Genomic DNA, 17,333 nt, shown 5'->3' on the forward strand with positions numbered 1-17,333 from the left:
CCCTTCCGGCAGCTATTGAACGCACTGGGTGTGACCGGCTGCAGATAGTAGCACATGTCGGAACGAATGACGCCTGCCGCTTGGGTTCTGAGGCCATCCTTGGTTCCTTCCGGCGGCTGGCTGATTTGGTGAAGACAACCAGCATCGCACGCGGAGTGCAAGCTGAGCTTAATATCTGCAGCATAGTGCCCAGAGTCGATCGCGGTCCTCTGGTTTGGAGCCGTGTGGAGGGTCTAAACCAGAGGCTCAGACGACTCTGCGACTATAATGGTTGCAAATTCATCGACCTCCGTTATTGGGTGGAGAACTGTAGGGCGCCCCGGTTAGAGGGACCCCCCCTTGGGCGAAACGATAAAATACCTGACGGCTTACCAGAGAGGACATTATCATCGTTGATAAAGAACGTCCGTCCTCAGAGACCAAAAACAGGAAAAGTTAACGTAATATTGGTAAACTGCAGGAGTATCCAGGGCAAGGTTCCTGAATTAGTATCTCTTATTGAAGGAAATAGTGCGCATATAGTATTAGGAACGGAAAGTTGGTTAAAACCGGAAGTGAACAGTAACGAAATCCTAGACACAGAATGGAATATATACCGCAAGGATAGGATAAACGCCAATGGTGGAGGAGTATTTATAGCAGTAAAGAATTCAATAATATCCAGTGAAGTTATTAGCGAATGCGAATGTGAAATAATCTGGGTTAAGCTAAGTATCAAAGGTGGGTCAGATATGATAGTCGGATGCTTCTATAGACCACCTGCATCAGCAACCGTAGTAGTTGAGCGCCTCAGAGAGAACCTGCAGAACGTCGTGAAGAAGTTTCGTGATCATACTATTGTAATAGGGGGAGACTTCAATCTACCAGGTATAGAATGGGATAGTCACACAATCAGAACTGGAGCCAGGGACAGAGACTCTTGTGACATTATCCTGACTGCCTTGTCCGAGAATTACTTCGAGCAGATAGTTAGAGAACCAACTCGTGAAGCTAACGTTTTAGACCTCATAGCAACAAATAGACCGGAACTTTTCGACTCCGTGAATGTAGAAGAGGGTATCAGTGATCATAAGTCAGTGGTTGCATCAATGACTACAAGTGTAATAAGAAATGCCAAGAAAGGAAGGAAAATATATTTGCTTAACAAGAGTGATAGGGCACAAATCACAGAATATCTGAGTGACCACCATCAAACGTTCATTTCTGAGGAAGAGGATGTGGAACAAAAATGGAAAAAATTCAAAAACATCGTCCAGTACGCCTTAGATAAGTTCGTACCGACTAAGGTCCAAAGCGAGGGGAAAGATCCACTGTGGTATAACAATCATGTACGAAAGGTACTACGGAAACAAAGAAAGCTTCATCATAGGTTTAAGAGTAGTCGAATCATAGCTGATAAGGAAAAGCTGAACGAAGCGAAAAAGAGCGTAAAGAGAGCAATGAGAGAAGCATTCAACGAATTCGAACATAAAACATTGGCAAACAATCTAAACAAGAACCCTAAAAAGTTTTGGTCATATGTAAAATCGGTAAGCGGATCTAAATCCCCTATTCAGTCACTCGTTGACCACGATGGCACCGAAACAGAGGACGACCGAAGAAAGGCAGAAATACTGAATTCAGTGTTCCGAAACTGTTTCACTGCGGAAAATCGTAACACGGTCCCTGACTTCAGCCGTCGCACGGACGCCAAAATGGAAAATATTGAAATAAACGATATCGGAATTGAAAAACAACTGCTATCACTTAGTAGCGGAAAAGCATCCGGACCAGACGAGATACCCTTAAGATTCTACAGTGATTATGCTAAAGAACTTGCCCCCTTTCTATCAGCAATTTATCGTAGATCGCTGGAAGAACGTAAAGTACCTAGCGACTGGAAGAAAGCGCAGGTCGTTCCCATTTTCAAGAAGGGTCATAAATCAGATGCGAATAATTATAGGCCTATTTCGCTTACGTCAATCTGTTGTAGAATCTACATCTACATCTACATGTTTTGTGTTCTCGTATTATGACGTTCTTAGATAATACAAATCTCCTTCATCATAACCAACATGGATTCCGCAAACAGAGATCATGTGAAACTCAGCTCGCCCTATTTGCCCAAGAAATTCACAGTGCCGTAGACACTGGCGAGCAGATTGATGCCGTATTCCTGGACTTCAGGAAGGCATTTGATACGGTTCCGCACTTACGTTTAGTGAAAAAAATACGAGCTTACGGAATATCGGACCAGGTTTGTGATTGGATTCAGGATTTCCTAGAAGAAAGAACACAACATGTCATTCTTAACGGTTCAAAATCTGCAGATGTAGAGGTAATTTCGGGAGTACCGCAAGGAAGCGTGATAGGACCTTTATTGTTTACAATATACATAAATGACTTAGTTGACAACATCGGTAGCTCCGTGAGGCTATTTGCAGATGACACGGTTGTCTACAAGAAAGTAGCAACATCAGAAGACTCGTACGTACTCCAGGAAGACCTGCAGAGGATTAATGCATGGTGCGACAGCTGGCAGCTTTCCCTAAACGTAGATAAATGTAATATAATGCGCATACATAGGGGCAGAAATCCATTCCAGTACGATTATGCCATAGGTGGTAAATCATTGGAAGCGGTAACGACCGTAAAATACTTAGGAGTTACTATCCGGAGCGATCTGAAGTGGAATGATCACATAAAACAAATAGTGGGAAAAGCAGGCGCCAGGTTGAGATTCATAGGAAGAATTCTAAGAAAATGTGACTCATCGACGAAAGAAGTAGCTTACAAAACGCTTGTTCGTCCGATTCTTGAGTATTGCTCATCAGTATGGGACCCTTACCAGGTTGGATTAATAGAAGAGATAGACATGATCCAGCGAAAAGCAGCGCGATTCGTCATGGGGACATTTAGTCAGCGCGAGAGCGTTACGGAGATGCTGAACAAGCTCCAGTGGCGGACACTTCAAGAAAGGCGTTACGCAATACGGAGAGGTTTATTATCGAAATTACGAGAGAGCACATTCCGGGAAGAGATGGGCAACATATTACTACCGCCCACATATATCTCGCGTAATGATCACAACGAAAAGATCCGAGAAATTAGAGCAAATACGGAGACTTACAAGCAGTCGTTCTTCCCACGCACAATTCGTGAATGGAACAGGGAAGGGGGGATCAGATAGTGGTACAATAAGTACCCTCCGCCACACACCGTAAGGTGGCTCGCGGAGTATAGATGTAGATGTAGATGTAAACAGCACGTTCCAAGGCATCCCAGATATGCTTAATAATGTTCATGCCTTGAGAGTTTGGAGCCAGCGGAAGTGTTTAAACTCAGAAGAGTCTTCCTGGAACCACTCTATAGCAATTCCGGATGCGTGGGGTGTCGCATTGTCCTGCTGGAATTGCCCAAGTCAGTAGAAACGCACAATGGACACGAATGGATGCAAGTGATCAGACAGGATACTTACGTACGTGTCACCTGTAAGAGTCGTATCTAGACGTATCAGGGGTCCCATGTCACACCAACTGCACACGCCCCACTCCATTACAGAGCCTCCACCAGCTTGAACAGGCCCTTGCTGAGATGCATGATCCATGGATTCATGAGGTCGTCACCATACCCGTACACGTCGACCCGCCCGATACAATTCGAAACGAGACTCGTCCGACCAGGCAACATGTTCCAGTCATCAACAGTCCAATGTCGGTGTTGACGGGCCCAGGCGAGGCGCAAAACTTTGTGCGTGCAGTCATCAAGGGTACACAAGTGGGCCTTCGGCTCCGAAAACCATATCGATGGTGTTTCGTTGAATGGTACGCACGCTGGAACTTGTTGATGGCCCAGTATTGAAAGCGGCAGTAATCTGCCGAAGGGTTGCACTTCTGTCACGTTGAACGATTCTGTTCAGCCGTCGTTGGTCCCGTTCTTGTACGATCTTTTTTTTTCGGCGGCAGCGACATCGAAGATTTGATGTTTCACCGGATTCCTGATATTCAAGGTACTCTCGTGAAATGGTCGTACGGCAAAATCCCCATTTCATCGCTACCTCGGAGATGCTGTGTCCCATCGTTTGAGCGCCGGCTATAATACCACGTCCAAATTCACTTAAATATTGAAAACCTGCCATTGTCCACCCCCGGTAGCTGAGTGGTCAGTGCGACAGAATGTCAATCCTAAGGGCCCGGGTTCGATTTCCGGATGGGTTTGAGATTTTCTCCGCTCAGAGACTGGGTGTTGTGTTGTCCTAATCATCATCATTTCATCCCCATCGACGCGCAAGTCGCCGAAGTGGCGTAAAATCGAAAGACTTGCACCCGGCGAACGGTCTATCCGACGGGAGGGCCTAGTCACGCGACATTTACATTTACCTGCCTTTGTAGCAACAGCAACCGACCGCAGCGCCGTATTCTGCCTGTTTACATATGTCTGTATTTGAATACGCATGGCTATACCAGTGTCTTTGGTGCTTCAATGTATTATTGCTATGACTAGACTATATTTTCTACATGACTGAAGATAGAACTTGAGGTAAACTGTAACTGACATGCAGTATGCCTCATTTATTTTCAAAAGTGCCTTCCGGATTTACAGACATGTACATACAACAGCGGAGAGCAAAAACTGCGGGCGTACTACACTCTAAAGTGGTGCGATCACATTTAGTGGGGTTGCAGGTCCACAGTGCCTTAGAGAAACGTTGAACCATCAGGGGAGTATCAGCAGTGTCAAAGGTTGTCAAAAACGTCACGTTTTAGACTGCGAAGCGTGTGGGAATCGATGCCCTAAGAGAAGGAGTCGTTTCATGGACGCCCTTTATGTGGCTTTTTCGTGTCGATTTTGGGCGACGGTATGTCTGCAAGGTTTTCCTCGGCCACCCATACGAAAACCACGTGATTTCATCACTGGACATCGCGGTTCAGACCTCCATCGCAGAGGCGTCGAAGTAAGGGGTGAAATGTGGGTAAGAGGGGGTGTGATCATCCTATCGTACGACACGTCCACTGTGGCGTTGGGCAGAATTGTGGTGAAATTTAGACGCAATTACGGAGGAAGATTTGGGGCAACATTGAGCAAAACTTCAAACTTTGGCGTCGCAATAGTAAACAGTTAGGGGTTTCGAAAATGTGATCCTTTAATTATGGTGCACACTGGATATCTGGGTGTCTCAGAAATGTTGCAACAAACTTTGAGGAATTGTAGAGGGTGTCTTGAGGAACAAATAAAGGGTAGAAACCCGTGTCCACAAACGTCATCCAGCGCCACTACAGAGCATCGAAGTTATAGGAGCCAGTGCCTGCCACTAGGTTGCCCCTATGGCAGCAAATGTGACTTTGTGCTCTGATGGACCGAAGGCGGATGATGGCTTTGAATACAGATTTCCACCTGCAGCTCATTTTTCTTCGTATACGGAAAACAATAGAAATTTTAGATGCTTCCAGAAGAAAAATAATATGCAGAGGGAAACCCGTGTCCAAAACCGTCGTCCACCGGGACAATAGAGCATCACGTTCTACGGAGACAAGATGTTTCTACGCAGCAGCTAGCCCAATCTTCTACAGTGGCTACTGTGGCAATCTGTCGCGACCAGAGAACAAGAAACAATGTTGCGAGAAGTTCTTTCTACGAAAACTTCACTATACAAAATACATTTGCTGCCGAAGGTGTGGCCTAGTGGCAAGCAACGGTGCCTCTAAATTCGACTCTCTGTAGCGTCGTTGGATGACATTCCCAGACACGGTTTTCTAGCCTCGATTTGTTCCTCAAGGCATCCTCTACAACCCCTAGTAGTTGTAGCAACATCTATTGTATTGAACATGTAATCTTGTGAAATTGGAGGAACGTTTTTGAAACTATTTCAATCTAGTCTTCTGACGGCTGGCAAGATGAGATGAACTTGTAACGTCCGAATGGGACAGAGCAGTGCAGAAGGCACTGGACTCGTATTCTAGAGGTGCAAGTTTCAGATTCCTGTCTGCCCACACTGATTGATGTTTTCTATGATTTCCTCGAACTGCTTCGGGCTAATATTGAGATATTTCACTCAACAAAACGACGCTAATGACCTAAATGTCAACTGGACATTAATCACAAAACTTTCTTCATTTTCTGTCTGTGATGTCAGGTGCCACTGAGAATACCGAACTGGAGTAAACGTTTATAGCGAATAATGGAGCGATCGACCACATCTGCTTGCTGATCAGGAACTTCAAGCACTGTCTACTGTCCGAGGAAACCATGCCAAAGGACATCACATGTTCATGTAGAAGCTAAGAAACGTATCTTCAACCAGCTACCTATTCCTAGTGACATCTAACGGGAGCAGCTGATAGGGCCATCGCCTTGGTTAGGCTCTAGGCTTGCAATGATAAAACTTTATTTCGTGTTACGCTGTCTTCTTGTGCCACAGATATAATGATGGGGTAACCTGAAACGCGTCACGAAAATTTAAAAATAAATAGAAATCTTTGGCGTCAAAGAGAAGTGTGTAATCACTTGTGAAGCTGCTCATTGATCACTTTAACTCGGTTCATTGAGTCTCTGCTTGGCTATGTCGAGCCGATGACGGGAACTGCTACAGTGCAGGTTACCTGTAGTCAGCTAGACACTGTCGAGGCACTGAAGGCATTGTACCGGCTCGTGCCTTTGAGGTACGGTATTTTGTTGCATCAGTAACTGATTACAGTCATCACACTCAACAGAACAGTTGTCAGATGAAGCTATTAAAAGCTGCTTTGGGGACCTTAATAGAATCCGCGAGCTGTGTAAATGACTAATTCTGTCCGGTAATCGACCTGTGCGAGAGCGAAGGATTTCCAAACTGGTTTGGTTAAAATTCCACATAATTAAAAATTCCCGGCTACGACGTATGTCAAATGAAACGGGTCTGTTGTGTCCAATATACACTAATCATAGATCTTAAGGGGCTGTTGTAACGGCATCGGTGAGTAACATGGCAAACACTGGTAATCTTCGTTCATTATGCGATTGATAAACATAATCTAATGACTCTTCCGTTGCGTTTTCGCAACTGATTCTTATTTATTTATCCAAAGAAACGTTGCCTTTTTCGCCTATTCAGGCGCTCTACTTTTAACGTACACGTGACCGGTACTGTTTCAAGTCTGCAAATCAATTGAGTTTGATCCTGTAAAGGGCGAGGAGACAGTAGTGCTCCATTGCTGCGCAAAGATCATCACCATCAAGTATTTGTCTTGTTAAGACGTATCCGTCTTCAAGCGTTCAAATGGTTCAAATGGCTCTGAGCACTATGGGACTTAACATCTATGGTCATCAGTCCCCTAGAACTTATAACTACTTAAACCTAACTAACCTAAGGACAGCACACAACACCCAGCCATCACGAGGCAGAGAAAATCCCTGACCCCGCCGGGAATCGAACCCGGGAACCCGGGCGTGGGAAGCGAGAACGCTACCGCACGACCACGAGATGCGGGCTCTTCAAGCGTTCATAACTAGTATTTCCATCCTTTTTCTTTTCTTCCTTTAATGCAACCCCTATGGACTTGTAATTATACATTAGTTTTGGCTACCTATTAATGGATATCGTTAAACAGTATTTAAAAAATTTATTTAAAGTGCTTCATTTTCTTGGAGTATAATATGTACACCAGAGTCTCATATCTTTATTTCGGATGTAATCATCTACTGTGTATCCTAAAATCGAGCGACTACACTCCATTTCCGCTGTCTGAAATCTTCATTACAGTTTTTCATGTGCGTGTCCAACACACTGCTCCACAAAGGATTGCAGCACTGCCATCGTTCTATAAAATTTTATAAATAGCTCTGGTTTTTCTGTCTAAGATTGTTTTAGTTCTCCCGCATAAACTAGAGAATCATTTAATTTTGAATTCAATGTCTCTGGTTTTGTCTAAAGAAACTGTATCAAAGGCATTTAAAAACATTGGCCTGTTCCCACAGGTTTGTATCTGATTGCGAGTTTTGCTCTTGTCAACTGTTTACCGATACATGCTAGTATGTTAGTTTAACTTACATACATTTTTTTAAAGATATGTTAATTTACTAATAACTTTGGCATTTCAAGAAAGAGAAGTATAATACCTAAAGTTTGGTCCTGATTTAAATGTGATGGTGGTGCATAGTGACACAGACGCTGTACAACATGCATGGCTGTAGACTGGAGATCGACGGTAGAGCTAACATAGAGCAACACCTTGTTAATCTACGAGGAGCGTTTAATAAATACCGCAACAGATTTTTATTTCAGAGAAGGCTGGTTTTATACAGGATCTGAATACAGCACACTATTCCTTACTCTTTTGGCTACAAAGGCCTGCTTTTCAACATAATCTGTGTTGACTCTGAGGGCCTAACGCCACCTTACTGGGAGAGCCTGTATGCTCGCAAGGTACGAGTCTAGTGGTCAGCCTCGCAGCCAACGTCTTGCTGCATCAGTAACATCCCCATTATCCAGATACTGTTTCCCGTGGAATGCATCTTTCATTGTGCCAGACAGATGGAAGCTGCGACATCCGAGCTGTAGGGTGGATGAGGGAGAACAGCTCAATGAAGTTTTGTGAGGATCCCTCGGCTTTGTAGACTTGTGTGAGGCCTTGCGTTGTCATGGAGAAGGAGAAGTTTCTTTGGATTTTTGTGATGACGAAACGCTGAAGCTGTCTCTTCAACTTCGTGAGGGTGTGTGCGGCCGGCGACACACGGGAGACCGGACAAAATTCTGTTTTTCAACATAATCTCCATTACTGGGAGGGCCTGTATGGTACCACTCTGCTGGTCGACGTCGGAGCCATTGTCTTGGTGCATCAGTAACCTCCCATCATCCACGTACTGCTTCACGCAGAGTGCATCCTTCATTGGGCCAAACGGACGGAAGATCCGGGCTGTAGGGTGGATGAGGCAGAACAGTCCAATGAAGTTTTGTGAGCTCCTCTCGAATGTGCAGACTAGTGTGTGGCCTTAGAGCTGAGCAGCGAGGTGTTTGATGGTGATCCGTCGATCACCTCGAATGGGAGTGTCCGCGCGTTCCAACAGTGCGCGATTCACTGCTGTGTGCGGCCGGCCGGTTCGTGGGAGATCGGACAGGTTAGTTGCGAGGATGACAGGCGCCTCGCTCAACGACTCACCGTGCTTTTGTCTACTGCCAGGTCTCCGTAGACATTCCGCGAGCGGATATGAATATCTGCGATGCTGTGGTTTTTCGCCAAATGAAACTCAATGATAGCTCTCTGTTTGGAACACACCTCCGTCACGGACGCCGTTTTGAAGGCTATGTAGTGCGCCGCCACTTATCTGAACTCCATGAAACGACTGGGACTGAAGTGGAATACTCCACAATGTCCAACAACAAATTCTGCGTTTTTTCTACAGATATTTGCGGAGACAAAAAAATGTTTTGCATTACTTATTGAACGACCCTCGTATATTTCCTGGAAGTATATCGGTACGAGTAGGATGTTTCCTCACCTTCCACACTGGCCCCGAGCACGACGATCTGCTTGAGATTGTATAAGAAGTCTGGGTCCGCCTGCGCGGCCAGAGCTATGTTAGTCAGCGGGCCCAGACACAGCAGCGACAGCTTCCCTGCAAACAAATTAACTCAAAAATTCGGCGTTCGTGTGAGCATGTCTTACACATAAAAATGGGGGAGGATATTTAAAGAGACACACAGGAACGCGGATCAAAATCTTTGGCACACGTTTTCGGGTCTAAAATGCAAATATCCGCGGAAACAGCGACAACGTCTCAGAGTTAGTTCTCAATAAAGCCACCGTTCACATTACCATACATGCTGAAATTTATTTATTTAATCGTATGGCTAGTGCCCCCCCCCCCCCCGGTCTTTCAATTTGACGCCACTGCTGCATCGAATCCGGACCCAGAGGACTGACAATCCGCCACGCTTAGCTCTCTCTCTCTCTCTCTCTCTCTCTCTCTCTCTCTCTCTCTCTCTCTCTCTCTCTCTCTCTCTTTTTTTTTTTTTTTTTTTTTTTTTTTTTTTTTTTTTTTTTTTTTGCGAACGTCACATGACTTCCGTTCAAGTTCGTTGTTGATCCTTTCACTCAGTTTTTTATTACAGAGGCGCCAACCAGCTCTCTGACCGAACACGCTGTGCTACCGTGCCGGCATCCATTCAGCTACCGAGACATGCTGAAATGCCATAGAGCGATAACCAAGATGTTATTCGGCTTGTATATAACACACATTTTATGTAGGCAGTGCAGTAAAACACACATTTATGTACCTGTATGGTACCTTGAGCTAGGAGTGGCATTCGTGTTTCCAGTATTCCTTTATTTAACTATTGTTCATATTCCCTCTGCTTGAAGCGGGCTGGCAGCGACAACTTTGCCGCTCTCCAGCAGATACAGTATACAGGATGGTCAAACGTAGTGTGAAAAGCTTGTAAGGGTTATGCAGGGTAGTTTGTGCTAAGAAATAATTGTTAAGAAAAAAAAAGATATGTTTCGCCGTTTCCGAGTTACCAGCATTGAAGTTAGCCAACCAGGCCGTTTCGCGCGCAAATTCAAGCGGCGGCTCGCCAGAGACGGTGTCGCCAAACGTGTTCTTCGAGGATAGCCCAGGAAACTAGTGGAAGTATACGCACTCAGCGTCATGGAAAACTGCAAGTCGACAGAGTACTTATTTGTGCAAAATGGTTCATAAGAAAGGACAGCCGCCATTGTAATTGTGTAGTCTACGAGGCGAAGAGACGTTTCATTGCATCTTTGAATTTATTTTCCTTCAGTTGGCTTTTTCTGAGGTGGACGTACTATGACGAGAGGTACTGCGATCGCCGAGACGTGCTGTACAAACTCAATAAGTCCTGTCTGTCATTTCGCAAATTTTTAGGCAATGGTAGAAAAAGCAGCAGTCAGAAAAGCAGGGAAAAATATTTCTTTTTGCGAGTGTAAAATGATGATACCACGTATGCATTATTTTCATGTTATTCTTTTACTGACGGATGATTAGATTATGAAGGCATAGGCCATATAACAGAACAGAAAATTGCCTCTCTCCAACAAATGAAGTTTTACGAAAAATAAATGGCACTTCATTGGCAGAATTAAAAACAAACTGTATATCCCTTGATGGAACGTGGCTTACCTGATATCCTCCCTACATATTTTTCCAGAATGTACTGATTCCGTTCCGTAGGAAAATAAGTTGATACAAAGGCAAATAAAAATTAGAATCTATTAGGACAGCTGTAATTTGCAGGAGCGAACTTAAGAGGGTGTTGAATCTGTACTAGATATCGTTCCATACATTCTGTAGTTTTTGCTTTATTTGAAATTTCCTACCAGAATATGAGAGCAGCAGGAGTAAGGTCTGGCTTGCTAAAGAAGCACATATATTATTCACAGTTCATTGAACGTTTTAAACAGTATCTTTCGCAGACATATAAAATAGATTTTCAAGAAATACTTCGAACAAAAATTTGATGCGATGTAGGATAGGGTAACAAACTAGCACCGCAGTTACTGCTTACCGAATATGCGTAAGTCGGTAACCGAAACCAGAATGAAATTGTCAATCCCTGCGTGGCCATTCGTTTAAAAAAGTTAGACAAGTTGTTTCCGTACCGTTTACAGCACTTTGCACTTCGTGTCTCTAACGGAATGATCATAAGTCGAATGCAAAAGTAAAATAGGAGACAACATTAACTGGAACTAAAGTGATCGCTAGCAAATTACGCCGTGCCCTCTGTATTGGAATAAAAATATATACACTAAGGTCTGCAATTTTCTGCTTCCTATTTTTACCATGGTTGTTAGGTTGTAAAGAGGGTCCCAACAAGCGCTAGAAGTGCACATTTCGGCAACATGGATCACATTATAGACGAAACAATAACTCAGTTTAACATTGCTGAACAAGGAAAGCTGTTGATTCTTTGATGTAACAACCAGCTCGAAATTTGTCTCAGAAGATTTGTTGAAAACAACGGGAACCTATATCTAAATTGTTTGACTACAATTTGAGTCTTCTGTGGACTCCACTGCAGTTGTTACAATTGTCCAAGTTGGAAAAAAAACTGGTTAGTAATTTCGTACAGAACACATTAAAAATATATTGCCTTCCGCTTGCAGCAACACTGTCTAACAGTTCCTAAACCAAGATAGTAGCATACAGCATCATCCCGGTTAATTGCCCGAATTGCAGTAATCTTCCTGCAGACTTCAGTACGTTATATCCATCCTCCGGCTGCTCTATGTTAAGTGCGAGTCTCAGAACAACGGTCTTGTTATACCAACATGGTGGCCGTTGCGACTTTAGCTTCAGCGTCGCGCATGGCAGTTCGGCGTACTGGCCTTATGCTTTAGAAGAGGTATCTGCCAGCAAATCCATCAAGCGAGCTGAGTTCTTCACCAGTGACGGCTTAGTATAGTGTCATTGATAGGCGCAAAGATATTTCCGGAAAGCATCAATATATACCCCGGCAACAGTTAGTACTTGTGAGTGCATCTAGGAATGATACCGCTTCTACAACGTCGTGGTATGACTGTGGACGGAATGACAAAAAACACAGTCGCCGGCCACACACCTAAGTGCCGCCCATTAGGACCTGTTCAGTATCCTACAACTGACCATTGCAAAACTGCTGTGCATTAAAAAAAATTATAGGTGGCGACAATAGCTGCTACTGAATTTCGCATAGCAAATAGCCAACCTCCATCAGCAGCAGCAACCGGAGAGGAGGTTTTTATGTTGGTAACGTCACGTACCTCTCTGTATGAAAATCACTGGCTGTGCTGTGTGCAGTCTGTGGCTGGTTGGCATTGTTGGAATATTCGCTATTGTAGTATTGGGCAGTTGGGTGTGAACAGCGCATAGCGTTGGGTGGTTGGAGCTGAGCCGCCAGCAGTGGTGGATGTGGGGAGAGAGATGGCAGAATTTTGAGAGCGGACGATCTGGACGTTTGAGAGCGGACGATCTGGACGTGTGTTCATCAGAAAGAGTAAATTTTTAATACTGGATATCATGAACTGATTAATATATATATATATATATATATATATATATATATATATATATATATATATATATAATGACTTTTGAACACTGTTAAGGTAAATACATTGTTTGTTCTCTATCAAAATCTTTCATTTGCTAAGTATGCCTATCAGTAGTTAGTGCCTTCAGTAGTTAGAATTTTTTATTTAGCTGGCAGTATTGGCGCTCGCTGTATTGCAGTAGTTCGAAAAACGAAGATTTTTGTGAGGTAAGTGATTCATGAAAGGTATTGGATATTCTTGGCCATTCTTTTGTAGGGCTTATTGAAAGTCAGACTGCGTTGCGCTAAAAAATATTGTGTGTCAGTTTAGTGATGATCAGAATAAGTAAAGAGAGAAATGTCTGAGTACGTTCAGTTTTGCTCAGCTGTTTGAAAATCAAATAACGTAAGGGGTTTACCAGCACAGTCATTTATAATTTTTCTAAGGGGAGGTTTCAGAGGGTATAATCTTGCCTCCTCTAGGATTGCAACCCGATGTAACAACAGTGTGGGAGAGCCGAACCTTCCCAAATCACACAGACTTATTCAAAAATTCTCGAGAAAATCGAATTCGAAGTTCCCCGAGGGACTTAAATTCACAATTTCCGGGGAGCTGTGTGGCTCTCTTGGTAGCGCTCGAGAATGGTAACCGCTGGTTCGAACAACGCAGATAACAAATGAAGTTAACATCGTCTGTAGAGACGCGCTCTGTCGTACCGCGTTTCTGGTCACACATGCAATTTTCATAAAAACTTATGATTAGATACTTGTTAATTACCACAGATTTGATGAATTTTATATCTGAGTGACGTAGGTATCCGAAAGTATTGGGACACGGCCGGCACCATTCCAAAATACCGAATGTATCCGGTACGTGTTGCCTCTCTAGTCGTTATTACCGTAGCGGGTTGCGACATAGAGAGAGTCCTTTCCTAAGCATCGTTAGTAGACAGCAACAAGGTCGCACGCAGTGTATCCGGCAAGTGTTGACTCTCTAGTCGTTATTACCGGCGCGGGGTTGTGACATAGAGAGAGAAACCCTTTCTGGAACTCGAACCCTGCTCCTCCTGGGTGGAAAGGCCAAGTGCTCCCACCTAACACAATTAAACCACCAGACACACATGGAATTGATGGGAAATTAAAAATGCCGGAGCCCTTTCTGGGACTCGAACCCTGGTGCTCCTGGACGGAATGCTCAAGTGCACCCCCAACACATGAAACCTGTCTAGATGCGGGAGAGGAAGGTTAGGTTAGTGTACTTTATTTATTTTGGTCGAGAAACTGACGCAAAGATCGATCCTAATTGCGTAATTAATCACAAAGATAGGTCCTAATTACACAACTATATGCAAAGCACTACAGAAGGACGGCATAAAATCGCAATACGCCGCGGAAACTGACGATACCATACAACTGGTGTTATCCTGCCAAGAAAAAAATTCGCAGAACCACTCGAAACCAGCGACAGAAACATCGAAACTCTACCCTACACCTACAAGCTGCCAGAGTCGATATTAGCTAACTTTGAGACGGGTGTATTTCCTGCTTTTCATGTATGCGTGTTTCTACTGCATTACAGAGAAGTTATTATCAGAGTTTTTTTTTCTTTGTATACGTCTACGGCATTGCATGTTTCCTTTATACCATTCGTTTCGATCTTCGTGTTGGACGAGAAAGAAAGCGCGGGTCACTCCAGTATACAAGAAAGATGAAGGAACAGACCGCAAAATTACAGACCAATATCCCTAACTTCGGACTGCTCCCGAATCTTTGTACGTATTCTCAGTTCGAATATAATAAACATTCTTGAGGCTAAGCTGTTTATGTTGATGAATCAGCCTGATTTTAGAAAGCATCATTCGTTCAAAACTCGGCATGCCTTTATTTCACATGATATATCTAGAACTATAAAGGAAGGTAACAGGTGGATTACATATTCTAGATTTCAGGAAGGTATATGACACGATCTCCCACCGCAGCCCGTTAACGAAGGCACGAGCATATGTAACAGGCTCAGAGATAAGAGTGTGGCTATATCCAATATGCAGCCCAGTGCAATTGGATAGCTGCTGTTCTCTTTATACTTAAATGATTTGGCGGGTCAATAGTCTGCCGACGATGCATCGGTCTACGATAAGTCATCAAAGCTGAGTGACTGTAGGAGGACACAAGACGATTTAGACAAAATTTCCATTTGGTGTGATGAATGGTCGCTAGCCTTAAATGCGGAAAAAAATGCAAGTTAATGCTGATGAGTAGGAATAATAAACCAGTAACTTTCAGGTGAAGTATTACTATCGTCCTGCTTACTTCACTGGTGGGATTGATCCGTTCCAGGTCATGTTGAGGAATTTCGGCGAATGGCTTCTAGATTTGTTACCTGTAAGTGCCATGGAGCTGCTTTCAGAACTCAAACAGAAGTCCTTGGAGGACGGTGTTCTTTCCTAGGAACTGTAAACACTAAATTTAGAGACCCTCATTTCAAGGTAACTACCAAACGACTCTACTGCAGCTAACATTAATTGCGCATAAGGACCATGAAGACCAAATACGAAAAAAGTAGACCTCATATGGAAGCGTCCAGACAGCAGTTCTACCATCACTCTATTTAAGATTAATTGTACATGGGGCCCATTGAACTTAAAGAATTCGAAACATGCAATGCCGTAGACGTATACAAAGAAAAAAAAACTCTGATAATAACTTCTCTGTAATGCAGTAGAAACACGCATACATGAAAAGCAGGAAATACACCCGTCTCAAAGTTAGCTAATATCGACTCTGGCAGCTTGTAGGTGTAGGGTAGAGTTTCGATGTTTCTGTCGCTGGTTTCGAGTGGTTCTGCGAATTTTTTTCTTGGCAGGATAACACCAGTTGTATGGTATCGTCAGTTTCCGCGGCGTATTGCGATTTTATGCCGTCCTTCTGTAGTGCTTTGCATATAGTTGTGTAATTAGGACCTATCTTTGTGATTAATTACGCAATTAGGATCGATATTTGCGTCAGTTTCTCGACCAAAATAAATAAAGTACACTAACCTAACCTTCCTCTCCCGCATCTAGACAGGTTTCATGTGTTGGGGGTGCACTTGAGCATTCCGTCCAGGAGCACCAGGGTTCGAGTCCCAGAAAGGGCTCCGGCATTTTTAATTTCCCATCAATTCCATGTGTGTCTGGTGGTTTAATTGTGTTAGGTGGGAGCACTTGGCCTTTCCACCCAGGAGGAGCAGGGTTCGAGTTCCAGAAAGGGTTTCTCTCTCTATGTCACAACCCCGCGCCGGTAATAACGACTAGAGAGTCAACACTTGCCGGATACACTGCGTGCGACCTTGTTGCTGTCTACTAACGATGCTTAGGAAAGGACTCTCTCTATGTCGCAACCCGCTACGGTAATAACGACTAGAGAGGCAACACGTACCGGATACATTCGGTATTTTGGAATGGTGCCGGCCGTGTCCCAATACTTCCGAACGGAACGAAAATCTTACCATTGCCAGTCTCGAGGGCTACCGACGGAGCCTTGCCACAGTGGTAACACCGGTTCTCGTCATATTACTAAAGTTAAGCACTCTCGGGATTGGCTTGCACTTAGATGGGTCACCCTCCAGGTCTACCGAGCGCTGCTGGAAAGCGGGTTGTACCCAGCACTAGGGAGGCCAAGCGAGGAGCTACCTGATTGAAAAGTAGCGGAGAAGGTCACGAAAGCTGACAACGGCCGGGAGAGCGGCGTGCTGACCACATGTCCCTCCATATCCGCTTCCTGTGACGCCTCTCGGCTGTGGATGACACGGCGGCCGGTCCGTACTGTTGGACCTTTCGAAGCCTATTCGGGTGGAGTTTTGAGAGTTAGTGAATTAAAGTCGCTCGAGGAACTTCTAAGTCGATTTTCTACAGAACTTTTGAAAATTGCATGGAACGGCTTTCTATCACTGATATTTGAGTCCCGAACTTCCAAGTATCATAAATATGAAAAATTACAAAAATCCGATTGCCCTGTTGTCCCCCTGTAAATCTTTGGATTCGCTTTACGAAAGGTCGGCGTTCAAAGCAATGTCCAACCATCCGGATTTAGGGCTTCCGGAGCTTCCATAAACTGCTTAGAGCAAATGCTGTGATGGTTCCTTTGAGAACGATATACCGCTTTCCTTCACTATTCTTCCTCAATCCGGGGAAGTGTTCCGCCTACAATGACCTAGTCGTCAACACAGGGCGTTAAGCCCTAATCTTAGAAATCAATACCAAAAATCCGATTTCATGTGCTCCTCTTGCTAAACACTGTGCCACCTCGCTCTGAAAAGCTATCGGAGGCTTGATTTGGGTCTTGAGTTGTTAAGGAACTGTCCTCTAGCTAT

At 44.2% G+C, this 17,333-nt stretch overlaps 1 protein-coding gene across 1 annotated transcript in view; it reads right to left on the reverse strand.

Moving 5' to 3' along the window:
- The window catches only part of LOC126156838 (uncharacterized), a 218,577-nt gene that overhangs the window by 9,925 nt on the left and 191,319 nt on the right, over window positions 1-17,333 (reverse strand). Inside the window, exon 5 of the mRNA XM_049916336.1 lies at window positions 9,454-9,570. Within this exon, the coding sequence (XP_049772293.1) occupies window positions 9,454-9,570 (117 nt within the window). The remainder of the gene's footprint in view (window positions 1-9,453; window positions 9,571-17,333) is intronic.

The sequence above is a fragment of the Schistocerca cancellata genome, chromosome 2 (genome assembly GCF_023864275.1).
Source record: "Schistocerca cancellata isolate TAMUIC-IGC-003103 chromosome 2, iqSchCanc2.1, whole genome shotgun sequence".
Classification (NCBI taxonomy): Eukaryota; Metazoa; Arthropoda; class Insecta; order Orthoptera; family Acrididae; genus Schistocerca; species Schistocerca cancellata.